We start from the raw sequence: 27732 nt of genomic DNA, 5'->3' as shown, positions 1-27732 counted from the left end.
GAGTTGGCTTCTACTTCAGGAACTTTTTCAGATTTGTCATTACCTTTGGTTTTTTCATAAGATGATCCTAAGGAGGTCGTATCTGTCATGTCAAGATATCAGCCTTTACAGTTGGTACATTTGAGCTTTCTCCAGTTCCTGTGCATCTGGCACTCTGCACTCTGCTTGCCTGCAATCCTATATCATTTTCTAAACCAAACTTCAAGTAAAATGAAATTTCTTAGAACCAACATCCTGAATTTTGTTCATTCCCCTGGTGCTGTATACACATCAAACCAGACATTTTTCTGTGTATCTTATTTGTTGGCAACAAATGATAGCACAACAAAAACACTAAAATTAATACCTTTTGGGGAAGGAAGAACGTAGGTGTTTGTTGTCAATGCTTCCTGCCTTTAATGGGCTTTTAAAGACCAGCTGAAGCTAAGTATATGGTTGGCTATAAATCAGTCATTAAGTAATGGTAATTAAGAATGAATGAGTGCAAAACAAAAAGTTGTAACTAGGAAGAATGGAAAGAAACACAGTCTGAATTTCAGGAAAAACATCCCTAGAATGCCATCTGTTAGACCATGGCACAGCCTTCCCAGGAAGAAGGTGGGATGCCCTTCACTGGGATTGTTTATATTCTGACTGTACATATTGCCAGGAATTTACTGTACAAAATGGTCTTGTATTGGCCCTGAGGAAATGGACTGAATGACCTAATGAGTTTTTTCTTTCCACTTTTAAGCATTAGGATTTGATGCCACAGTGACTAATCCCTTAAAACAACACAGAAGGAAGCAGTAAACCTGGCCAATTACACTGCTGCTATAAATGGTGACAAGAAGGCTGGAAAATCTCCCAGATAAAAACAGCAATTGTGTTGTCTTAGCAGCCTTGCAATGAGAGTGGGTGTCAAACTCAGTTGTAACACATAATCACATCATGGAAATGAGCTTTTCTCAGAGTTATCATGCACCACTGCTTTGTGTCAGTTTATCAACAAGGAAGGGAAGCTACAAATAGCATAAAAGGAGGTAATAATAATTAAAGGAATGGCAAACAGCACAGTAGTGCTGGTACAGACATGACCAGCACTTGCCCTAGAGATTTCTGTATCTATAGCCCCCTGTAGCACTGCTGTGGCTGTTGTGGTAATGGCATTTTGCTCTAGGTGTTGATTACTGGGGTATTAGGAACCTCACTGAATGTGTTTGTCCACAGCTTCAAATATTTAGTATATATTTATTGCTACCAATATGAACTTAATTTGAACAAATAAACTGGCAGGAGGAGTAATTTACACTTTGAGGTCATCAACTCCAACAACTTTTAATAGGTTAAATATAATTTCATTCTTCAAATGAATTCAGGTTGTTTCTCTGAGAGTAAGGGTGGAGTTCTATGTGAATTTATGGGGAGGGAGAGAACCAGTTTTATTTGGTCTCTGTCATCTGCCAAAACTCAGCTTACTAACTGGGAAACAAACATAATAACACATTGCTTGTTTGCATAATCAGGAGCTTGGAGTCTCTGCTCCACAGTCTTACTCTAGACCAGAAACTAGCCCAGACCTTTTACAGAGATGTTGTAAGATTCAGTGAATGACTACTTACACTGGGAGCATCTCCACTGGGGGTTTCTGCAGCAGTGTTTATTTGTGCCCTGGTAAATGAAGTGAGAGACAAGTGGACAGACCTGCCAAACATTCTCTGTGTCAGACCTGACCAGTGACTGCACAATTAGTATAGCCAGATCTGAGATGATAGCCATAGATGCAACCTCAAAACATTGCAGTGGAATTTCATGAGAAGAATTTCTGCTTATGAGCTGCTCAGCTGATCACCTCTGATTTCTTCTGAAACGTTTGTGTTTTCTTTCTGTCTTGCGTGAAGAAAGTTAATTCCAGGCTCATTTAAGGCTGCTAGCTATGTAGGACAAGTTATTTTTGGATTTTGGGTTTAGGTTTTTTTTAATACAGAACATTTTTCTGACTCCCTTGCTGCTGTGTTTCCCTTTGTAAGAATAACACTTGCCACGGTGTATGGAGCCAAATGTTCCCTTCTGAGTCCCTTGAGTTATCTACTTTTCAGAAGACAGTTATTGAACATCCCAGATGGCTTATTTCAGTAAAGCACAGTATTTGAAAACTGAAGAAAACACATTCACTGAATACTAGCCAGCCCAGGGTATATTTGGAGCTTATTGCCCTATTTTCCTCCTGCTGTTGGACTGTGAAGCCTCAGTGTATGATGTTTACATTAGTGTTTGTTAACAACATTCATCACTCTCTTGAAAGGAATTACAGAGCAAGGCAACCTCAGCGCTGTCAGAGTCCACTGGGCTGTGATTTCTCACTGTTTCCTGGACATGTTTCTAAGTGTTATTTAAGTTATCTTTATAGATGCACAAAAATAGCTTTAAAGGGATGTTTTTAGAACATGTGTTTTCAGAAACTGAAGTTCAGGATGCAGTCCACAATGACTGCTGTAGTCTACTCTGCAGTCTGAGAGGGCTGTTGCTCTCCCCTGCCCCCACGGCTCCTGTTCTTCTAGAAATGAAAGACAGAATTATGTTAGTTTTCCTTTCGGAGGCTCTGCCTTAATCAGGAACAGCTGCATTGTGAGAAGCTCAAACTGCTTCCTTTGTGTTCTATTATTTATTCTGAAGCCTTATGAAGATATAAAAAAACCCCAAACCACACAACAAGGCAAAACAAAAACCCAAATGAAACAACAAAACAAACAAACAAAAACCCCCTAATGCTTGCAGCAGACAAACTGTTTTTCAGATCCAAATGTGCAGGAAAACAAGAGGTTAATAAGATTCTGACACTACAAAAGCAAGCTTTTGGTATCCTAAGTACAGTTGATACTTTCTCCTTTTAGTGGCCCTAGTCTTCAGTGATGCAGGAGATTTTTCCTGTGTAGGCACTGTATAATTTAAGATATATTAAATATGTAAGAAAGTATGTTTTTTAATTGACAAATGTGACTACATAGGGTAGGGTGTTGAAAGAAATAGTTCACACTAATCAAGCATGTTTTGTGTCTAGGTATATTCTTTTATAATGGACATCCAATAAGACAGGTGGATGTTGTTGGGATAGTGGTTCAAAAGAAGGAGCGAGATGCCTTTTATAATTGTGGAGGTAAGGAAAATGTCTTTCTTTCTTTCTTCTTGCACTTATCAGCCTTTTATCTTAGTTACTGTTAGAACTGAAAGGTTTCCCTGTGTGGTCATTGTGTATCCTTGAAACAAATGTGCTCTTATCCTAATACAATGTATATCTACAGCTGAGATTACTTGGCAAATGTAGGGAAGCTACTGTTTGTCTCCACTTGAAAAATAGAGAATTAAATAGTTAACAAAGAGTAATTGATTCATGTAGCAAATCTTAATTTTGGGTGTTGCTTTGTCACTGGACTCTGCCGCCTTCCTCCCCTATTTGCAGTACCTCTGGTGAGATGCAAACATATTTAACAGTGCCCACAAATGGGAAATCACTTTGTCCATATTTGAACCTTAGAAATCCCTTCTGACTTTTTGTGTGTCTTGTCATATCTTGGAGCCAACTTCTAATAGCAGTCAGGAGCTTGTTTATGTTTAGATGCACAAGAGTTTTAACAAATGAACTCGGGCATCATAGCACCAGTCCTTGCCAACACCAGCTGGGAGTTGTCTCCTCCATATTGCTTTTCCCAGTATTCAGTTTTATTAACATGGAAACATGTGATTGTCATTTTGTTCAGCTGTCTTTTACATCTGGAGCAAAAGCAGAGTGGAGCAGTGGTGATGTGGCAAGTTTCAAAAGGTGGGGGGAGGTCACCTCACAGCAGGAAGGGGGAGCTAAATGCACAGATCCTATTGAAGCCCTTGTGGCCAGTGTCTTCCTCTGCCACGGGTTTTCACCTGGTGGAGGTGAGTCACAGAGTGCCTCTCCTTCCCAGTTCCCTTGCTTGTAAAATTGCGATTCCCTGACCCTTGGGAGTACTGTGAAGATACAACTGATGAATTAACCAGGTCCCAGGTTCCCCAGCATCAAACTGCTGCAGGGTGGCATTGACTGCAAATGCATTTATCACTTCATGAAAACAGAGGAAGACAGAATCAAAATGACCAAGACAAAACCAGTTCTATGGGTAAGAATTTTCCATGCTGCTCTCAGCAGCAGTTTAACAACTAAACCTGTGGAAAATGTTTGACTGGAGCAGAAACTAGATGAATAGAAATAAAAAGAAACTGCAGAGTAGTGGAATTAAGGCCTTAGATCAGCCGACCTTCAAGTGCAGCTCACAGTAAGCCTGGCTTCCTGCTGTCCTTTCACATCCAACTCCACTCTTTGTTCCAGCAGTTCCTGGTTTGAGTTTTCAGGCTACCTGCCAGGGTGCCCCTCCCCAGCCTGCCCTCCCTTTCAGGCAGGCCGACTCTGCCAGCACAAAACTGTAACTTCTTAGACAGTTTCCTGCTTGTAACTTCTTGCATCTCTCAGTTCAGCAGACTCTGGTGAGTCACGGGGGTTGCATCAGTTGGAGTGCCACACACTGATCAGGACTTGCTCACTTTCCATCTGCTTAAAAGTGACTTACAAAGAAATTCCCCCTTTGTACTTTCCCTCTGATAGGGAACTGAAATGTCTTCGTGTCCCTGCCGTGATCCTCCCCCATTTCCTATTTGTCTGTTTCAGAATACACATCACTCACTTTAAAGAATCTTAAGTCCTCTGCTGAAAACTCTACAGCCAGAACTGATGACAAAATTACAATTGTAAAAAAGAGTTAATTTACTCTTTTCTGGCTTACAAAAAATTGCGTGCTGTGTAATATCTAATTTTGACACTTGATTTGATTGTTTCTTGCTATTATTATGATAAGTTAGGAGAAAGATATCTAATCAAAACATAGCTTTGATCAAGCATGAGCATTTTACCTAATGCATCTTTCTGACCTCTTTTGTCCCCTTTCCTTTTTAACAAAAGCAAACATCACGTGAGGTTTTGTTTGTACTCCAAATCTGACTTGAAAAGCTGAAAGGCAGTTGGCTTAAAATCAAATAATAATTCACCAGCATCTAATACACCAGTAGGTTCTTGCAGGCCTGACAAGAGCCATACCCTTTTTGTCATAAAGAAATAATAATTTAGACAATTGTCTCATTTAGCTGGTAGCTTTGAGCTATCCCTCAAATAATTAAGCAAGACTCAAAAAAACCAAAGCCGAACAAACAAAAAGCAGGAAAAAAACCCCAACAAACAAAAAGTAAAACCACAAAAAAACCCAAATAAACAAAAGTGTAAACCCATAGAGATGAGGAAGGGCGGCACAGGGAGCACAGGAAGTTTTCAAAAGTGTGTAGACCCCTTGTACATTTAAAATAGATTAACATTCTCTTGTCTAATTAGAATACAATTGCAAGAGTTCTCATTTGTCTGTACTTCAGGAGTTAACTTGTCTTTTTGCTCAAAGCTTTCATCTATGAAATTGCAAAACTTTGTTTCAGAACCTTACTCTGCTACCAGATTCCTTCTGTGGTCAAGTACAGGTCAGTCTCTCCAGAACTCTGTTTTCAGCTGTTACACCGAGAAGAAGGAGTCTGGTCTCCTAATCCTTCAGTCTTACTTGGTTTGTCTCCAAGCCCTTCTTAGGAAGCCTGTCTGTCTTAGTTGGTGCAAGCTGGAACATCTAGAAACTGTGGGAATGCAAGAGTGAAATATTATCTGCTCTGCTTCTTGCCATTGCTGGCTTGCACGGAGGGCTTGGGCATGGCTTATGAGGGTTCTGCCTCCTATAAAAATAGTTGCTGTCTGTCTGTACCAAGGAGAGGAAATCCTACCAGCAGATCATTATCTGTGCTCTGGTACAAAATTAAAGCTGCTGAAATAGTTGCAGACACAGCAGCTCAAAACAGAGATAGCAGAGAGGAGCATACTTTTGTGATAGAATTTGGAATTGCCTGCATCTTATAAGTGCTGTAAGTTTGCTAATAGGAATGTGCAGCTAAACTGCTTGGAAACAGGAAGGCAAAATAATAATTTGAAATTAGACCCCCCAAACAGGGAGATTGTTTTAAAACATGTGAGACAATGCAAAAGCATTTTGCTTTGATGCTATGGTTCCCAGAGGAAATGGCTGCAGGTATCAATCAGCACCTTCGTGGTAACATTGCTGATACTTCTTTAGTCATGGACCTGCTTTAAGGAGCAGAAGAAAATTGCAGGTTTCCATTTGTGGGCTGGAATCTCCATCTTGGAGATGTTACATTCGAGAGAAAAAAAGTGCATTGGCTGGATGATCCTTGACAGACATTTAGAGTCTTTCTATTTAGAGTGTTTGTTGCACAGGCCATCTATTACATCCCTTGATTGATAGAAAATTGCTTCTTCAGACAGACTGTAGCTTCCTTTGAGTTTTGTCTTTTCCTGCTGTCATCGACGATGCAGTCAGTGCCTGGAGCAGAAATCGTAAAACTTATTTTCATGGGACACTGGCAGAACAGGAAGAACAGCTCCGTGCTCAGGACAAGGTGTTGAGCCTTTTCAGCAGAGGAAGTGGCATGCATGCCACCAGCACCTACACTCTAAATTGGGAATTTCTGGTTTAGAGCAGAACCACAAGCGTGCATGTCTTCTGTCTTTCCTGCTTAGAGGAGCTGCCTTTCTGCTCCCTGGACATCATCTTATATTGGAAAGACCAGCAGACTTTGAGCATAATATTGGCATGGAAACCAATGGAGCTGCAAGTAGCTGCACTCCTGGTTTATTCACATGGTTGTATCCCCAAATGTTGAAGTGCAGTTTCATCACTGTAACAGTAATGCTTCTGTAGTTTGTGCCTGGTTTCCTGTTTTAATTTGTCTGACTTCAGCCTTCCAAACGGATTCTTCTCCTGACCTTTGCAGCAAGATTGAAACGCTTAGTATCCAATATATATACTGAAGCCTCATAATTTAAATTAGTGTATGATCTTTCTTTGAGACTATACCTGTTACTATGCACATAAGCACATCTGGTGCTGAGCTACTTCCATCTCTGAAACAACTGTGGAAATTATTTCAGATATGCAAGTAGAGTTTGGACACCCACTACCTTCCAAACCAGTTGGAATGAGATGTCCTTGGCTGTTATCTCCCTGCATATTTATGTATCTTCACTTCTTGGGACATGACTGCCTGTTTTCCTAGTCTGTAATGTTTGCAATTTTTTTTTTTGCAGTGGATGATAGTACTGGAGTTATAAATTGTGTCTGCTGGAAAAATCCCATGCTAGCAGAACCACCTTTATCAGGTAATTTATCAAGTAAATAAGTCCTCTTTTGACTGTTTGTTTTTACTTATGTCTGTCTTAAATAATTTAGCAAGTGATCAAACTTGCAGAAGAGCAAATTCAACTGTTCTTTTTTTTTAATTTTAAACCACCACATCATACTGCCTGGCCATTTTGGGAATTTTCTATTAGTTTTTGTGTTTTGTTCAGGGGTGATGCCAATAAAACCATTACATTATGTCCTGTCCCTGCCTTTTCCTTATTTGAGTAATACGATATTTCAGTTCTATGCTGTGACATTGTTCAGAGAATTTGCCTGTTGAGGTTCTTTCTGTGACTTCATCTAGTAAGAAACTAGGCTGGAAATGTGCCACAACTTCTGTTTCCAAAGTCAGTCCATTGACCTGCCCTTGTGATTATGGTTTCAGGATTTATCCTTGCTTTGTTTGTATTCATATACTCTTGCTCATACAGACACTGTCAGCAGTGAACTTGAAAGTAGCTTCAAACAGAGTGGGAAGATGCCAGCAGTCTTTTACAATTTGGGCAAGTCCTAAATGTGCAGTAATTGTGCATTTGAAATTAATGTATTATTGCACTCAGTAACAGAACAGTGCACCAGTCTGGCTATCTCTTTGCTTTTTCTCCCACTGTTTCTTGTAGATCAAAGTACAGAATTCTTTCTACTTTGGCTCTTCTTGGAAGCCCATGTAGTGGATTGACAACCCTAATATGGAGCTGATCAAATCCTACTGAAATAAATCTTACTGGTGTCATCTGCAGTGTTAGGAATACCTATTAATAGCACGGAGAAAGGAAAGCTTGATGTAAAAGTTTAAAACTCTGATGTCTGTGGAACAAGCCCATTTATACAGACAGATAATTCATACTTATATTTAACAATGATATGACAGGTGGTACAAATGGTCCCAACTGGAATGTACAAGACAGCTCTCACTTTAGAGAGGTGAGGTGATGATCTGGCATAGCTCATAGCTCTCAAAAAAAAAAAAAAAAAAAAAAGAAGAAAAAGGGAGACACGCAATCAAATCAGTTTTGAGGAACTTAAATGAGGAACTTAGATGCATTGAAAAGAATTGCATGAAATACTGCTTGAAATAAAATGAGGGCCAAGAATGCTTTTCAGCCTTGTATTCTTATTTTACATATACATCAGTAGTGCTTGGATGGACACTATACTAAGAATGGCAATTCATTTATTTGTACCTGCTAAAGAAAGCTCTTAGAGGGCACAAGAAACTTTCTTCCAGCCTTTTGTAATTGTGAACAGGGATACTTGGAGCAATAATCAGGTTTTAAGTTATGAAGGATTTACTGTCCTACAAAGCTGTGTTATGTAAATGTGAAGTTCTGTCAAGTTGCATTCACCTCAGTTGCATTCACCCCAGTGTGGACATCAAATTGCATCACATGAATGCTTTGGCCCCACCTCAGATGACTCATTCTTCTTTTATATAAAAAGTTCAGCTAACTTTTCTCTCTCATCCATCTTAGCATGACAAAATCAAAAAATGACCAAATCAGTTTCAAATTTATATTTCAATTTTGCAACCTATCTATGACATTTTCATTGGTAAATCAGTGTCTTCTCCTTTTTATATTTCCCCAGATGAACAATTCAAAGGAGTATAATACAGTAAACTAATTTTGTCACCCAGAAGTTTTCCTGCCCAGGACATATGGTGCCTGGGACCCTACCCTTTTTTAGTGATATGACTCCTGTGGTGCTTAGGTGGATGAATGCAAAAGGACAATTCATGCATTGGCTTTAGTGCCTGACTCCCTTTCCCTCACTTCTTGCAGGTCATCCAAGCACAACCAGCAGTCTCAGTGTGTTTGAACAGCTGAAGAAACTCCAAGAAACAGTAAGCCAGAAAACCAAGCTGGAGATTGGAGATGTTGTCAGAGTCAGAGGTCACATCCGAACCTATAGGCAACAAAGACAAATTCAGGCTTCATGTTTTTGTGAGTGTTATGAATCTGTGATGTATGTAACTAAGATGTCTAAATCTGTGAAAATGTCTGAGCTGTATGTAATTAATTGAATATTTTCCACATTATTTTCTGGCATCTCATTTTTCTAAAGATTTTCATCTGTATATCTTTATTTCAATTGTAGCAGCATAAGGTTAGAAGAGACACTATGTAATGTGTGAGATTAGACTGCCTGTAAATGAGGCACTCCTGGAAAAACTGTAAAAGCTGATTAGCATGCATAGAAGAATATCACACAGACACTGTGGTTGGGCATCTCCAAGAGTGATTTGCTGTGTTGAAATAGAGCAGCCAAAGCTTGTGGAAAGGGAGCTGGTGACCTTCTGTGTCCCACTTCACCAAGGGCACTGAGGGCTTTGGAGAAGTGGCTGCTGTTTGTCACAGCCTGTACAATCCATTCCATGAGCAGGCAGCAGCATATGGGCAGTGTCCCACTGAAGCCTGGCTCCTTCTCAGCTCCCTGGCTTTGCAGACTGAAGGAGAACTGTTCCTAAGGCACAGATCTGCATGCAGGTGCTGCCTGTGTGTCTGACAGCTCTTGGAGCAGCAGGGCTCTGCAGCCCACAGCTCTGGGAGCTTCCAGTTGCATAACTTCCTCTCAGTTCCCTGTCTGTGCTGTTGTGTAAGAGCTGGTTTTCTCCATTGAGGTCTTACTGAGATAATTCTGAAATTATTGTTTTAGTGAAGAAAATCCTGTCTTTTAAAAACCCTGTGTAAGCCAGATAAAAACTCTAGATTTTTGAGTTCTAGCTTAAATTTGCAAGGGAGTTCAGCCTCCCTATCCAGACAGAAGATTTATGAATATATACAACCCATTCATGGGTTGGTAATAATACCAAAGAGAGCCATGCAATTCAAATAGCCTCTAAATTGGTTTCACTTTGGCCCAAATAAAACTCCTTACTATGTGTTAACTTCATTTAATGGATAAAGGCCACTGAAAGGTAAAATAGAGTTCATAAATTCTGGTTAAATAAGTTGTCAGACAAAAGCATAATCTGTAATGCACCACAACAGGCCATTTTACCTCCTTGTAAACTGTAAAAGAAGGATTGGCCTTTGTGGTTTGTTTTTATAAAAACCACAGTGAACAAATTTTGCCAATTTAATACTGGCAGTGAAGCTCTGTTGTGCTGCCTCAGGTTTGCTTGCTTAAAAAATTGTATGGGAGTCCTGGCCAGGTCTACATGTTCTCATTGCCTTTCCAGATAAAGTGGATGATCCTGTGTGTGATGTCCAGATTTCGAGAATGCTGGAGCTCCCCTGTCTCTATAGAGAAGTTTATGATAAACCTTTCAAGGGCCCTGAGGAAATACAGAGGTAAATGCAGTATGCAGAACTGCTCCTGGGGCAAAGTACAGGATATTATGATTGTTTACTTGTTGTAATAACACTGGAAAAAAAAATAGAACAGGGCCTGACTGTGATTTAGACTGCGTTTATATACAGTAGCAGTCTGCTTTTCTCCCAAATAATTGGTGATCCCTACAGATGAGATACCTGTACATAATATGAGGAAAGAAATATAATACTGAACTAAAGTGAATATTAGGAAGGAAGTAAAATACTGTGTACACACCTCTTTCATCTCATGAAAAAGATGGGATTTAGAGCAAGATTTGGGGCTGAGGTCAGCAGAGAGGATGGAGAAGTATCATTGACTGATGCTGTTTTATGTGTAAGACTGAGGAGTTATTCCACTGAAATGCTCTCCTGCCCGTGTCAGTGTCAGATCACAAATACATACCCTCAATAAGCTGAGTCAAACACCTACTCCTGTACTCAGTTTCAGGGTAGCTGGATGCTTACTGGGAGGCCTGGTGCATTAATGTTGTTTCAGAGACTGCAGGTCTTAAATTCACAAAACTGCAACAGCAAATGACTGCAGAAGAACAGTTGAAAGTTTATACTTCTAAAAATGATCTGATTTAATTAAGGATTTAAATTCAAATTCTTTGAGGACAGTAAAACATCCTTTGACCTTTGAAACCAATCCAGTGGGCTGACTTTATGTAATTGTTCTAAAACACATTTCTTACCTTTTGACATGTTCTGTGTATCCTTGTAGTGGCCTGGAGGGTCAGAATTTCTCAGTCCATATGCTGCATGAGAAAGTGCAAGGCTTTCTATTAGAAAACAAAATTCAGACCTTTTACCAGCAGGAGTTGGAGACAGTTGATTCTCTGGTGTCTTTGATGGGTGTGCATCTACGAAGGCCCAGCTGTGAGGAGGTGAGTGAAAGCACCTGTTCCAAGCTTTTAGTGGTGGGGCATAATACCATGTACTTTCTAAAGCATAAACAGACAAGAGACTGTGTCTTCAGAGGATTCAAAAACCACTAGTGCTTGAGCTTTACACATTAATTATTTACAGAGTTTGAAGAAATCATGTTACTTTAGATGTATAAAACTGGGCTGGAAAAATTAATGTAAGAACATTCAGTTATTAGGGGTAATTTTGTGTTAGGGCTGAGCAATCTTACAGCCTGCAACAGTCACTACTTTATTTAGATTTGTAATTAGTAGCAATGTCAGAAAAAGAAATTGCTTTAAGGTGCTTGAGTTTTTTTGGGACAGAGGTTTGAGATCCTGAATCTGATCAGGAGAAGGGAGCACTAAATCTTTGTCTTGTTTCTTATTTGAAGCTCAATATATTAATTGAGATGCAGCTCTCAAGAGGAAGTTATGATGGATGAGCAGTGCTCCCTGCTACATGTTTCTCACATTAGAAGTCCCTAACTGTGAAAGGATGAGAAGGTGGGATTAAATTGAAATCAGTTTACAGGCAGTTGCGTGTAACCAAACTATTATGAAATTTTCCAGTGAGTTCGTAACCTCTTGATCAGCTGCAGAATGGGAAGCAGACCAACATTCATTTTGTAAAATAGCTTTATATTATTCTGTATTAGTTGGGGAAATTACAAATCAGATTCTCAACTGATATGGAGTGGTAAGTTTCTGCAAAGCTTACAGTTACATCTTTTACCATGAAAGCAATGGCACTTGGAACTTAAGCTGGAGTGTTGTGATTCATTTGTTTACTTTTTGGTTTTCTGTAGAGAAATAAATCCCTTTTCACCCTGATTTTGATGTGCACTGTAATGTTAAGTGCTGTGTTATGCTGAATTCTAATGTTTGTTTAATTCTTAAGAAACCCCAAAAAATAACACAAAAACCAGTCTCTTGCAGATGAAGTCAAATAATGATGAAAAGTAGCTCTTTTCTTGTTGGCCTTGTTGAACTGCTGCTGATAGCTGTTTTTGATAGCTGGGTTGGAGTTTTTGTTTGTTTGTTTTTATTTAAGGCAATTTTTTCTGGTTTGCTTTAAAACAAACATGGATATTAGCACTCACAAGAGCTATTCTCATTTTAGACTGAAAATTTTGCTAGTAGATTATCCAACATGGCGCCTGGTACTTTCTAAACTAGCTAGAACAGTATTAAAAGTTCCCAAACACTTTACATTAAAGGAAGTAGTGGCCATTGTGTCCAATACTGGAAACTTAAACGCTTCAGCATTTATACAAAGACCAAGATAAATAATTTACAAAGCCATTTAAAGTAGGAACTGGTGCAGAACAAACAGAAAGACCGAAAAAATACCCCAAGAAAACCCAAACAAAACACCAACCAACCAAGAAAAACAACTTAAGAAAACCCCAAACCAAGAAAAATACTGTAGCATCAGTGTTGTTAGCAGTCATGAAGAGCTATCATAATAATGAGTAGTTGCTCCTGACCCTGATGCAAGGATGTGAGTATATGTCCCAGGAATTTGTGCACACAGATGCTTATTTAGAAATTGCAGTTCTCCTTATTGTCCTTTACTATTAATTTCTTGCAAAGAAGATTATCTGTTCTTGCATGAGAAAGGACCTGCAGTTGTCAAGTGGCATGAATGCCTTAGGAGGGGTGCCTAGTAATGCTCTGGAAATGTATTTCCTTGTTCCTCTACTCCATCTCTAGAAGGTGTCACCTTTCATAATTGGCAAAGGGTCAAGTACCCAGTTCTATCCACAAAAGGAAGTGTAATAGATCTGATTTCTGTCCCTCTTCCTTTCTTTTCTCTTCAGTAGTCTTTTGTTTTGCACTGCCCTCAAACCAAGAGGATAAAAGGTGCTGCTGATGTGGAACAATGTTATTTTGGGCCTGTTTGGCAAGGCAGGAGCTACAGAGCCAACTCAGCAAATTAGGCCATGTCACAATATACACACTTGTGCACTTCTTGCACTTTTCCTGGATGTAAAAGGATGAGTTATTTGGATGTGTAGGTAATTTTTTTATCCTGATCCAGTGTTCTAGAGCACAAGTTGCTGTTAAACTATTTGTTTCCTTTCTCTTTCTTTCCCCCTTTCCCCCTTCATCTCTTTTGAAACTTTTAAAGCACTTGCACGGTGTTTGTCATAGTGGGAGGGTGTCTCCCCATGGAATATTTTCTCCAGGGAGGTGAAGAGCTGTTGTGGAGTCACTGCAGAGGAGTGGAGCAGAGGGTGAAAATGGAAGGAGTTAGCTGGGATAGTTTGAGGTAGGCAGCATCTCTGTGTTCCTTTCCAGCATTGCTGTGTAGCTGAGCCCTGTCCACATCCGATACATGTCTTACAATAAATGCCTCATTCCAGTCCTGATGCCTCCCTGACAGTGCAGTCTTCTGCCTCTCTGGAATAAATTTCCCTCTATCAGATGCATCTGGCAGAACTGAAACAATTTCCCCTTCTCAGACCTATACTAGGGAAAATTAAATTTTATAGTCTATAGATGATGAGGAAGAGAATTTAACTGCTTTTAAAAATAGTTAAAAATTAACAAATCTTTTATGAGTTTTAAAGCCACTGGAGCTGTAATTTGCATAACCAGTTCCCCATCTATCCTGAAGGTGTAGGCTTTTCCCTATCCCTTAAAACAAGTGACTTTTGAGTCTGGAGGGGTGGGTACTAGAAGGAAGACTACGAGTGAAACAAGAAAAAGTAATTTTGTGCTTAGAGAACCTCCAGAGTGTACTTGCTGGACTTAGGCAGTTATGTTTGGCAAATGGACAAGTCTTTGGTCACTTTTTAAAAGAAAGCTACATGTTAAGTGGATCCATCCAATTTCTCAGCTGAAATGCTTTAAACCATCCAGTCTTGATTAACAATATTTCTGCCCTTCTGCCATGCATAAGCTATAGTGTGTGCTATTTTAGTGCTGCCATTGCAGTTTGTGAATGTCACTGGCTTGGACATGTAACTTGAGTTGTGCTTTGCAGAGTGTGCTGTTTGTGCTCCTCTTGATTTGAATATTATCTCAAGGTCACCAATGAGAAGTAGTTAAGGCAGGAAGTTTTGCAGTGTTGTTCACACTGTCTGTGTCTACCCTGTACATTGTAGCGTAGCTGTAACACAGTTCATTGAAAGTTCTTGATGCGGTGTCTTTGTCTTTCTGCCTCTCGAGGAAGTTTCACCACTGCTTTAAATATTATTTAAATATTTTAAAATATTATTTAAACATTTAAAAATATTATTTTAAATATTGTTTGCTATAATAATCTGCAAAGTTTATTATAGGACTTCAGGACTGACACGTCCAGGATCACTATTACTAAAATTGTCACCTGCCTAAGCCCAGGATTAAACATTACATGAGAAAATGCAAAAGGTGATTCTATGAGTAGAATCACATGTGTGGTTATACCAGGAAACTTTAACACCATCAGGGTGTGATTCATAATGAGTCAAAGGTTACATAGTTCCAGTGTTTAGAACAGACTCACTAATTCCTGTACCACTTCATTTCTTTGACCTATTATTGATTGTACAGAGAACTTGTCTTGTTTTAAAGATCTAAGAATAACTGGTTGCACAGCACCAGCCCACTAAGCTGTGTGAGGCCTATCAGATGGAATATATTGATTAAAGCACCAACTTAATTCTGGATACATAGATTCTTCTGTTGGCTTTGATACAGAGCCCTTGTCCATTCTTGAGAGTGAGGGCAATGATAGTAAAATTATTATTTAATAGCTGCTTCTGTGTCAGGTTACACACATACAAACACACAATGTGTTTTACAAAAGGGATGACTGATTCTTGAATGCTCCTATGCTTTGGATGTACAGCTTAATTTATTTGAAAAGGACCTGATTTGGAAGAGAGGGGGAAGACCCTGCTGTTACTGCTTCAGAGAATCTGAAATGCTGCACCCTGAAACTAAGGCATGCCCAAGTTGGGCACTTTGCAAGAGGAGCTGTGAACACTGGGAGAGGTACTGGGCAGAAGTGCTGTTGACTTGTGCATTTGCAGGATGAGATGCTGAAGCTACTTTGGGTGGACCAAAAGAGCAGAATAAGCAATTTTAGACTGTGTTGACAAAGAAACTGAATTGCTACTATACCCAGAAGAATGGAGAGGAGGAAGCGTGTTCTAGAGCACATAAAGAAGAAACCCCAAATTTTTCCTGTCATTTTATGGTACTATTAAACAGCAATAATACATAATATTTTTGTATTAATATATAATATGGTATTATTAAAGTGGGCAGGAGCCCTAATTGGTTTTTCAGAAACAGTCCTTCTGCCACAAAGCCCTTTTCCATGGATTCTGCAACACATATGAGAGAGTGCTGATATGGAGCAGCTGCTTACTTATAATAAGGCCTTGCTGCTTTCACTCTGTCAGTGCCTTGACTTGCATTCTTAGTGATTCTGTTTCAGTATCCATCCAGGCTGAGCTGTGTGTCAGTTCACACAGAGTCTGTTTTTAATTATCTCCCTTTTCTGACAGGATTTCAGTGGTAAGCCAAACTGAATAATTATTGAGCTTCTTTGGAAATATTGTTATCTTTTTTTCTCCCCAAATGTTTGCTTTCACATTAAAAATTGATCAGAGTCTTGAATTTGTTGCTTTGCTAGCAATTTCTTACATTCTTGAGGATTTATTACTGCATTTGAGTGAGAGGCAAAGTATCTTCGTTTTACATATGGCTGTGAGAATGTGCTTTTCTGTGAGCAAATATTCACTCTTCACTTAATCCTTCCTGCTGCATTTTATGTTTGTGACTCTTCTGATGAACTGAAGAAACATTGAAGAGAAATACCTTAGTGGTATTAATGTGACTGGAACAGTGTCCAGATGCATAGCCAAGTTTGTAATTAGAAGCAGAGTCTGTTGTTATCCACATTGATGGTATGGTGGGCAGGAGGACAGACAAGGTTCAGTCACTGAATCCTTCAGCCTGAAACAGAGGAAACTGAACTGAGAATGAGAGCCATTGTTCTGTGTTAATTATCTTGAAGTATTCAGCAATTATTTTTACTACTGATTTGAGGGAAGAAAGAGAGTTAGGTGATGTGGGGCGGAGAGAGAGATGTGATTATGGCCTGTTGAAATCCTGAGGGTTATCTGAAGGAACAGGAGGGAGAAACCTGTGATGCATGCTAACACCAATATCCCTTTTGGATCCCAGAACTGTTCCCAGTTAGGTACATCAGCTTCCAGGCTGTTGGAGTGTCACTTGAGAGCTGCAAATGCATTGAATGATTGTTTTGTGAGAAGATATTCTTCCTTTGCTCCTGTGGTGTCCATTTCGCATATTCATGTACTTTCTTTCTAGTTCATGATGATTGCCTGCCTCACTCCTGAGGCTCTGAGCTGCTCCTGGTGAGTGAAGTAGGATATGTGAAGTCTGATATTTTTGTTCAGAACAGGGTGGGAGCATTTCTGGTGATAGTTGAAGGAATGGCTTGGTAAATCTTACTCTGGTTGCTCTGGTGTGGTTCTAGTTATCAAATGGTGGTTTGTGGGAAGCAGTTTAGCTCTCTTCTCAAAAACCACAGGGAGCACAGTGTGCTCCCAACAGATGAGAAAACAGCAATTGGGGAACTGAAGCAGTCTGTGTAGATAAATGGGAGGTTGAAGGACACAGTAGGACAGATGGAGATGGAGAAGAGTAATTCATAGTTTTGCTCTTATCTACACATACTTTCCCTTCTCCACAACTAATTATTTCCTTCCACTTCCCTAGCTGTCATTCCACTCTCTTAGCTCTACTTCCAAACAAACCCTGCTTTTCCCTGGTTTTTTTTCCCCTCCCCTTCCTTCCTTCTGCTCTGTTAGATGTGTCCCAAACACAGAACCCTGTGTTCTAAATAACCTCAGTTATGGACTTCCAGACACATTGTTCTCCTTTCACAAAAAACCAATTTCCCACCTACCCTCAAAACGGAATCCTTTGTTTCCTTATTTCATATACCTGTCTTAATTTCTTGCATGCTCTTTATTCTTTCACTTCATTAGGCTGTGGAGAAGCTCCTGAGAGCATGACTAGAATGTTTGTAAAAATCTGGAAACAAACGGAGCATGAAACAAATACTGGTTTTGTCAGTTTTCTCCTTTTCCTGAAACCAGGAGATGGGAATCCAGTCCTTAGCACTTGGATTCCTCCTGAATATCACCTTAGAAAATATGGATTTTCCTACCTTCCTACACTTATGTACAGGAAAACTCTGACAGTGAGCAAAGCTTAATTAACAAAAAAGCCAAATGATCTGCAAGCATCACAAGAATATTCCAAAAAAGATTTCTCAGTACATCACCAAATAGCTGCTAATCACAAACAAGGCAGTTTGGAGATTGTGGTTCCTCAAGACTGGTACAAGCTTCTGGTGTTTGGGTTTTGTTTAAAGCTCAGAGATATTGGTAATTTCATACATAACAGATATGATTTGTGAATTACTAAATGAAGAAAAATGTGTAACAAAATTCATGTTAAAGAGGATCTGAAGTCATCTTCTTGCAAGCATCTGGAGCTATTGCTGGTAACTTTGGTTCAGCTGAGATGTCTCACCATCTGCTTCATTCTTTTCTTTCCATCTAGGTGAAGTCAGAAAGTAGCTCCAGTTCCAAAAGGATTCACAGTGCTTTTAAGGAAGCAATAAAGATGCTACAAGAAAAAGGAGTGGTTTTCCAGAAACCTAGCAGCTCCAAGGACTTATACTATGTAAGGAACTGAGCTGTGGTTGCAAACAAGTTCAGTGGTATGACTTTCATAATCAGTGAAAACAATAAAATTATTGCATAAATAGTAGAAATGTTTCAGAAAGAGCAGCAGGACATCCAGGTGCTCTCAGTTTACTCAGAAGTATTTTCTGCAGCTTACTTCACTGTTGGTTGTGCCTCTGTATCACCCACTGAGTTGTTCCAAGTTCTGTCCATGTTCACTGGGCTGCCAACCTGCTCTGATCCACCTGAGCTCACTGAAACTGGGATCTGGGACAGTTCTCCTTATCCAAGTGGGTTCAAGCTTGCTGTTCTGCTGAGTCAGTCACTCTCCTTTGGGTCAAACTTAGTTGTATCATGTTCTTCACCTAACTCATGGATTCTGCTAAAAGTAGTAAAAATATTGCCTGAAGGTTTTAATATCCATTATTAGTTTTGGGGGCAGCATTAAATGCAGAGTATGATTATGACAGCGTTAGCTCAGAATACACCATGGCATTGGATTGTTTTTCAACAGCAAGACCAGTTCCTTCTTTTTTCTTCAGGTGACTGACCATGATAAGGAGCTGTTTAAAGTGACCCTTGATGTGATTAAAGAAGACTGTCGAAAACCCAGGCGTAAGTAGCAGAGAGAGAAAGCTCTGATGAGCTGGTGCTGATATACTGATGACAATATCTCCTCCTGCTGCTGGATTGGATATGCTGCCTGTCCTCACCCTGGAACTCGAGCTGTTGCTGGTGTAGCTAATCAGTATAGCTAAAAGCAGGAGTGCAGGAGCAGCTTCCTGTGAACATGGAAAGAGCAGGTGTGCCCAGGAGGAAACAAACTTCTTCAATCTGAAATAAGCAGCCATTATCTTAGATCTATATCTTTTGAGAATACGTGGATTTTGGGAGGAACCAAATGTAATGAAGTCAGGTCACCACCTAGCAGGTGTTGCTCTGCAGTCTGGAGAAGTAGCAAATCTTGCTGGTTCAGTTTCTACAGGGGAGTTGACACAAAAGTGACCATGCAGAAAGGTGAAATCCCCACCTCCTTTAAGTCAACAATACAACTTGCTTAAGTCAGTAGGATATTCTCTGGAGATTTTAAGCTCAGGTAAAGTTCAGATGGCATTTCTTTGTAGTTAAGGATTTCAGTTGAACAAAGTCTATTTCTTTTCAGATAACGTGCCTCAGGTGGCTCCTGAGTTATCCCTGTCCCTCAAACTATTCTGTCTTACTGCCAAAGTGATAACTTGTGCTTGACTTGAATGTGTTCTAATTAAACAGGTATATTTCTACAGAGCAGTGGGATAGAATGTGTCAGCAGGGATCACTTGCTGCCAGAGTGCAGCTATTTGTGGGACAGAATGTGCTTTAGTACAGAATTAATGACTGACTGGAACATAAGGCATAAAATCTTACATTGCTCATATCCCTGTACTGTCATAACTACAATAGCACTTGTAGGACCTGGAGTATGATTGTTATCCTGCAGTGAAAAAAAGGCTAAGTGAGGCAAAATCAAGTTTGAGTTTGAACTGTCTCTCTTAAGAAGTGGTACAGTTGTAGACAAGGTTTTGGGAGAAGAGGCTACTACTGATCATGCAGGTTAATAATGGGCTTGTTTGCCTGAGGGTGTTTCAGTGCAACAAATTGCTGTATCACATTGTTTTATTGTCTTTTATCCAGTTAACAAATGTAATTTCTCTAAGAGTCAAATCATTTCTTTGCTCATTTTATACATCAGTTAGTTGTCCTGGTAAGTTGCTTTTTTTAATATAACTATGCCACTGTCAAGGCCAGAACCTCTATACAGTTGACAGAGGCACTGAGTGACTGCCTCCTATTTGTTCCGTTCTTGTGCATTGTCACACTGGTCAAGTACTCTGTGATCCATGAGAAGTTGGGAAGTTCTTTAGGTCACGAAAGTCAACAGCAAAGAGTAATTTGTAGATCAGTCACAGAAAAGACTTTGAAGAGTCTTGAGTCCTCAAAGCCATGTTTTCCATAATAAGCAGTTTAAAATCAGCAACTCTCTTACAAACCCTCTTGTTCTCCTTGAAGCTTTCCCCCTACTTAGTTTCCCACTGTAAAGAGGACAATTTCCAGATCAGTGTCCCTTTGCTGGTTTCCAGAAGGTCATTTCAATGTTCTGGTCATTGGCAGCAGAAGCAAAGCCAAGAAGCTTCAATCGAAACCAGCAGGCACGGCGGTATTTGTTGTCCGGGGATGATGCAAGAGCACGGAGCTGAGCGCGGCTGCCGGCCCCCCTCTGCCGGCAGGAGCTCCAGGGAGAGAGCAGGGACATGGCCATTCACCTCTAGGGCTTTTTCTTGTTTGTTGCAAGAAATTACTACCCGTTTTCCTCCAAGAGTAATAGTAATCTTCCATGACAAGAGGCATGATTTATGATAAATCTAACTCTTCTCTCCAATGAGTTACTTCTCTCTGAGTTTTCCAGGCAACGCCTTGCCCCATTGCTGTAGTTGTGACACATTCCCAGGCCCAACCCAGCTGTCTGAAACTATTGTACAGATTTAAAAAAAAAAATCTTGCCTGCCTACTCAGAGCTGCACAAGCCCTGATCTGTAATGTGCCTACATGACAGCCCTAGTCCTTGGCTCCACTTATAATTCCTGATCTTAAATGCACTCGTGAGAGACCACTGTGGGTCCATCTAGAAGCTTAATATAGCCAGATAGCACATTTTGACTCCAGACTGAACTGCAAAATGGATTTGGGTTTTGGTTTGTTTCTTTCTTTGTTTTATAAATTTGCTATGTTTCTCTGAAATTCTCTCTAAAATTTATAAAATTTAGGCTTCGATCAGGCTAATGGTAAAGAGGACAAAAACCAGAACTAATTGAAGTTAAATTTAATAAGTCAGAATGTACCCTATGTGAGACGTCTGCAGTGAGCAAATGCTCTGTGTTCTAAAACTCTGTCCCCTCTGATGTTGGTTGTCAGGCAGGACAGTAATCACAGCCTGGCTTCCCTCAGCTGTTGGACAAAAGCAAGAACCCAGCATGTCAGTGAAAGAGGGACAGGAGAGTTTTGTGGTTACTTAATCATTGTACACACCTACAGCTTCCCCAAAGTGCCATTTTCTACCAGCATCTAGGGGGAAAGTACACATTGTACTGTTAGGTAACACCTGAGTCATTTATGTCATTCATTGAGATTTAAGTTACTCTGGATCAGGGATAGGCAATTTGACCTTCTTACGACAAACCAATGACAAATGCAAAGTGCAGCTACCCATTTTGTTTGCAACAACAATCACTATGACCAGGTAGAGGCATTGTTCTGTAGTCTGCAGTTATCTCTCTCAGGGTAGTGGACTCATTTTTGGCTATTGGCCACAAAGGTCTTTTTATCATGCTGGATACTTCTGAGGAAGTATTTCTGCCTGATTCACAGCCTAATCAGAATTAGGCTGAACTGTTTATTTACTGCTATCTACTAGGGACTTTTCTCATCAGGTTCTAAGGCAGCTCTGGGGCTCAGCAGATTCTGGATCAGAGAATTAAGTACAAAAAGCCAAAAACCAACAAAATACAGGGCCCTCTCTGGCCCACGGCAGTTTCTCAGTACCCTTATCAAACTTGCCTTGTATCACATGAGCTAAGGAGAAGGAAAATAATTTGTGCTGATAAATCTGATTTATGTCTGTTTTCCATTGTCAGCTGCTGCACAGAAATATGTTGTGGACCTCAGCACCTGGGGGACTGGGAGCTTGCAGCACTGATGATTAGTGGGGTACAGACTGTGTTGGAGGAAATGATAACTGGGACAGCTTGAAACAATGCCCCACCTGGCACAGAATAGATGTGTGCAGCCATGAAGGACCTCTGTGCTTGCCCCTAGCAAAGGGGGTTATTTTAAACTTCTGTTCTCTTGTACATTGCAGGGCTAATTCCACTTAAAATGAGATAAAATCTGATACTGATGGTTCCATGACTTTCTACTCCCGTAATTGTCTGGGTGATCTGCAGGGTAGGGATGGGATAGCATTGCGAGGTGCATGCAGTTGCAGTGCAGCAATTTTTCCACAAGATGCCAGCGTTGGGCCAGCGGTTACAGGCCCTGGCCACACACCTCCCCGCTGTGCTTGAAGGTTGTGAAGCTGGGTCTCTGTAAAATGACTTTCATTTGCTTCCTTCTGAAGTTGCAAAAACTGGATAACCTGCACAGGTGCACAGTGGAGGTACCCTTACATTATTGAACTCCTCATCAAGTTATACTGAGCCTTGTGTGTTAAGAGTTGTCTTAACACACAAGACTGAGTTATCTTTCACCCTCATTACTACTGTTACAGCCCTGACACTTCTCAGAAAAGTCACTAGGAACACTTGATAATTGGAGAACTGTAGGCACAGACAGGATCTCTTTCTTCTCAATACACATCTGCTTCTGTATCTAGTGCTCTGGGATTTTTCATGATTGATCTGTATTTTGATAGTTCAAAAGAGACAGTTGGACTGAAATATTTCTTCCATGCCTGGCTGCATTTTCCTTTTTTCCTGCAGATGCTGAAAAAGGCTGCCATTTCCTTCATGTCCTGAGCTGTGTTCAGCAGAGCTACAACCCCTCTCTGCCTGAAGTGGTGATGCACCGTGTCTTGGAACTACTGGAGAGTAACAGTGATATTGTCAGCACTATGGAAGGATATTTTATGGTATTTTAAAGAGAAAAGATAAGAAAGAGAGGTTGAGAGACTGTGACAAGCTGTAATTATCTAGTGTGATCTAGATAGTGGATAAAAAAGAGCCTTTTGATTCTCTAAATTCTATTTTTGTCCAGCTTCAGAGAAATTGTTCAAATACTTGTTTTAATATTCTTCCTGACTTTCTTGCTATTCCTAGTGAAAGTGGTATCAAACTGATTCTGGGCATTCTAATCTAGCAGGGAAACTGAAAAATAAGTTGTGTTCTTGGAGTAGGATGAGACATTGACCATCCACACATCTGCATCCTTTGGCCTAAAGAAAAATTACTGTTAAAGATCACTGTTTACAGCAGTGGTCATCTCAGGAGATATTTTTCTGGCTTAAGGACTAATCTTGCTAGGTTTCATGTGGTAATAGCTGTGGATTTTTCTATGTGAACTTGGTAACATCCAGAGAAAGGACACACAAACAGAAGGATTTGCCTGTCCTTCCTGGCAGTGCTGGTGCATCTCTGTCTGTGAAGATGTGTTCCTCAATCTGGGCAGCTTTCTCACTACTAAAGCAATCCTCACCATTCTCTGTAAAGTAATATTCAGGAATGGGGTCCTGCATCCCTTCCCCATCCTGCAGTCTTGCCCACTGGTTGTCAAGCATGTCTGCATTCCTCTGCATTCCCATCTATGCTACTGATGCCTGTTGCTGCAATTTCTCTTCAGACCAGAATTCTCAAAATCAGCTACTGTTTTGCTGTTTCAGTTGCTTTTAATATCACAAATGGTAAAAAATAAATTAGATGCTTTGGAAAAGAAAATACAGAAGCCATTGAGACCCACTGTAATCTCCTCTGCCTGTTGCTTTTTGTGTCTTTTATTCTTTGTCACTTTTGTGGTAAAATACTACCCGTATTTGTGCTTGCAGAAGAACACAAGGCATAGATGAAACAGTGTTGGCCTAAAGAAGGTCACCATGCAAGATGTTTGATCTGGAATAATTATAACTGTTATGTGCAACAGTTAAAAAACAAAGTTGTTCAATATTTATGCTTAGAGAGGGCTTGCTGCTGCAGGGGCTTGTCTGTTTAATTAATCTGTTTAATTTATGGTGTGGAGGTGAGACCTTTAACTTGAAAAGAGTACAAAAGATTGAATTTATCCTTTTTTCCTCTGCACCTTCCCTGTAACAGTTGAAACAGCAGACTCCCTGGAGGCAGCTGTAGTGGTAAAGCCCTATATAAGGATTGACATAGCAGGGAAAAATAAACCATATGCATGAGGAAAGCCAGTGAGTAGCCCCATGTGTGCCAGCTCTCTGGTTTGTTATATTATCTGCCTCACTCCAAGCCCTGGCTGCAGTGAGATATAGGCTAAAAGAAAGGCTTGACAAAATATTTGGCATTTGCATTCAGAGGCCCGTGGAAAACTCTGGCCTTAAAGTGATGGTAAGTTTGTTCGTAGTAGGGAGTTGCGGGTGAATCATTCATTTGCTGTGTGTTCCTTACTTGCTGCAGGACTCAGGAGTTGCTTTCCTCACAGATTTCCCTACTCCTCACATTGCTGCTCTTCTCTGAGTCAGGTACCTTCTAGTCATGTCTTTAATATGGGCCCTGAACAGGTGCTGAAGGGAGGTACCTGTGCAGAGGGAAATAGAAGAGGATTAAGGAAGAGTTGTAGAGTGTTTGTTCCCTATTCCCTCCCCATGCCCTGAATATCTCTGTAAATCAGGGAAAGAAGGCAGATGCTGAGTGAAGTGCTACTGAGGGGAGTTGAAACTTTAATTTATGCCTATGAGAAGATCTGGTTGGCCACTGGGGAGATTTGCTTTTAAATTCCTGCTCTGATTGTTGATGACTTTGAAGTATGCTTAAAAACAAGGCTATCTGTGGAAGAAGTAGCTTGGAATATGGATCCCTAAATTCAAATTCACTTCAGGAATTGCCCACAATCAAGCAGTACATATAGATAAGTTGCTTATTTGGAATGAATTTGAGGATATTTTAAAGGAAAGTATGAGGTGTTTCAGACCATTTGGAAGAGCATGTCATCTAATTTACGAGGCTGTCTTGGCCATTTTCTTGAAACGTTCTGTATTAGCAGAAGCTTATTTTGCTGGGAAAGGGTTAAAGGAACAGTGCTAGCTCAATGGGAAAGGTGATCTCCTCTCTTAAGTTAGAAGAAAGACCCTGGTTCTCCTGAGGATGACTGCTGAGTGTGTGGGCTGGATGAGTTCAGTGAGAAAAAGAGAGTTTGGAGATCATGTTGCTCTTTAGGATCTCTTTAAAATAAATTCATACCAAAATAGGATTACATCTTTGGCTTTGCAGTTTGCATAGTTACACATGCAAATTCTGTTTCCTCCAACTCTGAGGCTACACTTACTGTATTTTAGATGTGCTTCTTTGTGTAAAGTTTGCCTAAAATCTCTGTCCACTGATTTTCTATGCTTGGAGGTAGAAGGGACAGACACTTGTATGTGCATCAGTCGTGCCCCTGTTGCAGTTCAAAAGCACTGAACAACTGCAAAGCCTTGGAGATGAGGTGGAAGGAACTTATCTCAGGAAACATGGGTAAGTTATTCTGCAAAAAAACCTGTCCCTGGAAGTTTTTAAGTTGATCCTTGCTGGGAGTGCTCAACTTCTGTGATGGAGGGTGTGTTCTGATGGTGTTTGTTCCCTAAGAACAGGAAAAAGAGATTTTTCTCAGATGAGTTGTCTCAGGGAAGTAAGATGAATAAACACAAGGGAGCCTATAGTTTTTACAAGAGTGAAAGGTTAAGCTGAAGTTAATGGAGGAGCCTAGATTTAAGCTACACAGATTCTGACTGTCTCTGCAGAATAGTTGTGTCTTAAGCTTGCATGCTTTATTTTTTCCACAGTAGCCACCCAGCCCATGTTAACACTTACTCTGGTTGAGAGCATTCCCTCTTGCACCTACAGGGAATACAAGATGCATGTGCCTGCACAGCAGTGCCCCGAGGAGCTGTGGGAGCACAGAGCTCACTGTAGGCTGATTTACCCATTCACTCAGTATCTCTACAGTGTGCTTCTGTGACAGCAGTCTAGACATACCCATGTTGGTATAAGTCACCTTTATGTGAGTCAAACTACACACACTAGGGCTTTTACTGCAAATAAACTGTCTCTCTGTTTAAAGATCATATCCTTAACCAACAGAGTCATATCATGCACACTGTTAAAATTCTTAGACCACACCTATGAAATATTGTGCAGAACATTCAGTGAAAGCATGCTTTCTTGTTTTGTTTAATTTGAAAACTCATTAGGCAACACAATTATTGCTGGTTTATTAAAGGACTTAGAAGGTGGCACTTTAATGTAAGACTGACAAGTGAGAATTCATGTTGTAGAACTCCTTCATGGCCAGTTCCAGTTTCCATAGCAACAGTTACGGCAGTAAAATGTAGGTAAGGAAAATTGAATTTTTAAAAGCAGTTGGCATTTCTACATTACCTTTCAAAGGTAAGTTTCCATAGAAATGCAGCACCTCAGAACAAAAATTACGTAAGAACCTCAAGATTCTATTCTAGCAAAATGCACGGTAATTGCTTTTCTGGTGAGGAAAAAAGGAACAGTTTTGCTTTCAGTCCCTGCCCTCTGCTTATGTGAGAGTAGAAATTAGGTTGCTTCATATCTCAGTTTCCCCCTTCAGTAAATTGGGAATAATACAACTCCCTGTGTAGGTCATAAGCCTCAATTTTTTTGTAGTCCTAGTCATTAAAAGCTCTATGGGAGCTATTAGAGAAGAACTGTATGGCTGTGTGGGACAGAGTGAATGGATGCTGGAGTGGAACTTAGGAAAAGTTGTTCTTCTGTTAGTATTAATAGCTTTGTATTTTTCTGCCTTTTTTTCCCATGCATATTGTTTTGCTTGTCTTGTCATCTTTCTCTCCAAGGCCTATGGGGCAATGATGGTCTCCCTGTTTTTATTTATATCATATTTTTTTCTGGAATCCTGTTTCCTCTTATGACTTCTTAGATGACTTCATAAAAATAGAAATCCAGATATATGAGTTCTGAGTATTCGTGTTCTGAAATCTTTGGATTGTAAATTTGGACCCACAAGGGCCATGCATTTTATACAACCTGCCTGGGAAATGAACTTTACTTTCAAAATAATAAATGACCAAGTTAAATACTGGTGACATGACTAAAAGCTGTTATTGTTTTGGATCTCTGTATACTTGTGTATTCCAGAGATGAAAAACGTAAATAGGACTTGCTAATTCATTATTCAAAGTGAGAATTCATCAATGAGCAGCCAGTGAGACATGAAGCCACACAGAGAATTACAAGACAGAGTACTGGAAATCTGTTTGTCAAAGAAATGCTGTTTGGTTTACTTTGAGAGTAAGCTGATCCTGTGGGGAAAATATATGCCTAGCAAAGATTTTTATCTTTATACTTACCTCTAAATGGCAAAGGGAGCAAGTTCAGATCCCATGGGCACCCTGAATTTTGAAACTTCCTGTCAATGCAGCACTATGTTCTTTATTGCTGTCTTTCAGCACAGTCTCCAGTCCTCCTGCCCCAACCCTCCAGGCTAGAGCAAAAAAAAGTTCAGCCACAAAGATAAAAGAATAGTTACAATAATTGGTTACCATCCTCCAGGAGTCCCAGCATTAAGCAACATTTTTGTGGATCCTTGTGGGCAGCAGGGAAATGCTGAGCCAAGGATCTTGGGTTTCATTCCCAGCAATATACCCTGTCAGGCACAGAGACATTCCCCCTAATTTCTTTCATCTATTCCTGAGCTCCACTCTCCCCTCTGACTCAATTGTCAGGCCCTTCATTTCATTCACAGTTACAGATCCTGTCAAAATCCCTTCCTCTAT

General features: G+C 40.1%; 1 protein-coding gene across 1 annotated transcript in view; it reads left to right on the top strand.

Annotated features, from left to right (window-relative positions):
• The window catches only part of STN1 (STN1 subunit of CST complex), a 42357-nt gene extending 15324 nt beyond the window's left edge, over positions 1 to 27033 (top strand). Inside the window, exons 3-10 of the mRNA XM_041415909.1 lie at positions 3041 to 3136; positions 7196 to 7267; positions 9071 to 9232; positions 10471 to 10582; positions 11331 to 11493; positions 18109 to 18231; positions 18776 to 18848; positions 22745 to 27033. Of these exons, the coding sequence (XP_041271843.1) occupies positions 3041 to 3136; positions 7196 to 7267; positions 9071 to 9232; positions 10471 to 10582; positions 11331 to 11493; positions 18109 to 18231; positions 18776 to 18848; positions 22745 to 22902 (959 nt within the window). The 3' untranslated portion in view covers positions 22903 to 27033. The remainder of the gene's footprint in view (positions 1 to 3040; positions 3137 to 7195; positions 7268 to 9070; positions 9233 to 10470; positions 10583 to 11330; positions 11494 to 18108; positions 18232 to 18775; positions 18849 to 22744) is intronic.
• Positions 27034 to 27732: the final 699 nt, after the last annotated feature.

The sequence above is a fragment of the Onychostruthus taczanowskii genome, unplaced genomic scaffold (genome assembly GCF_017590055.1).
Source record: "Onychostruthus taczanowskii isolate IOZ18803 unplaced genomic scaffold, ASM1759005v1 scaffold5, whole genome shotgun sequence".
NCBI lineage: Eukaryota > Metazoa > Chordata > Aves > Passeriformes > Passeridae > Onychostruthus > Onychostruthus taczanowskii.
Note: the sequence above shows the minus strand (reverse complement) of the source record. Positions and strands in the feature narration are given on the sequence as shown.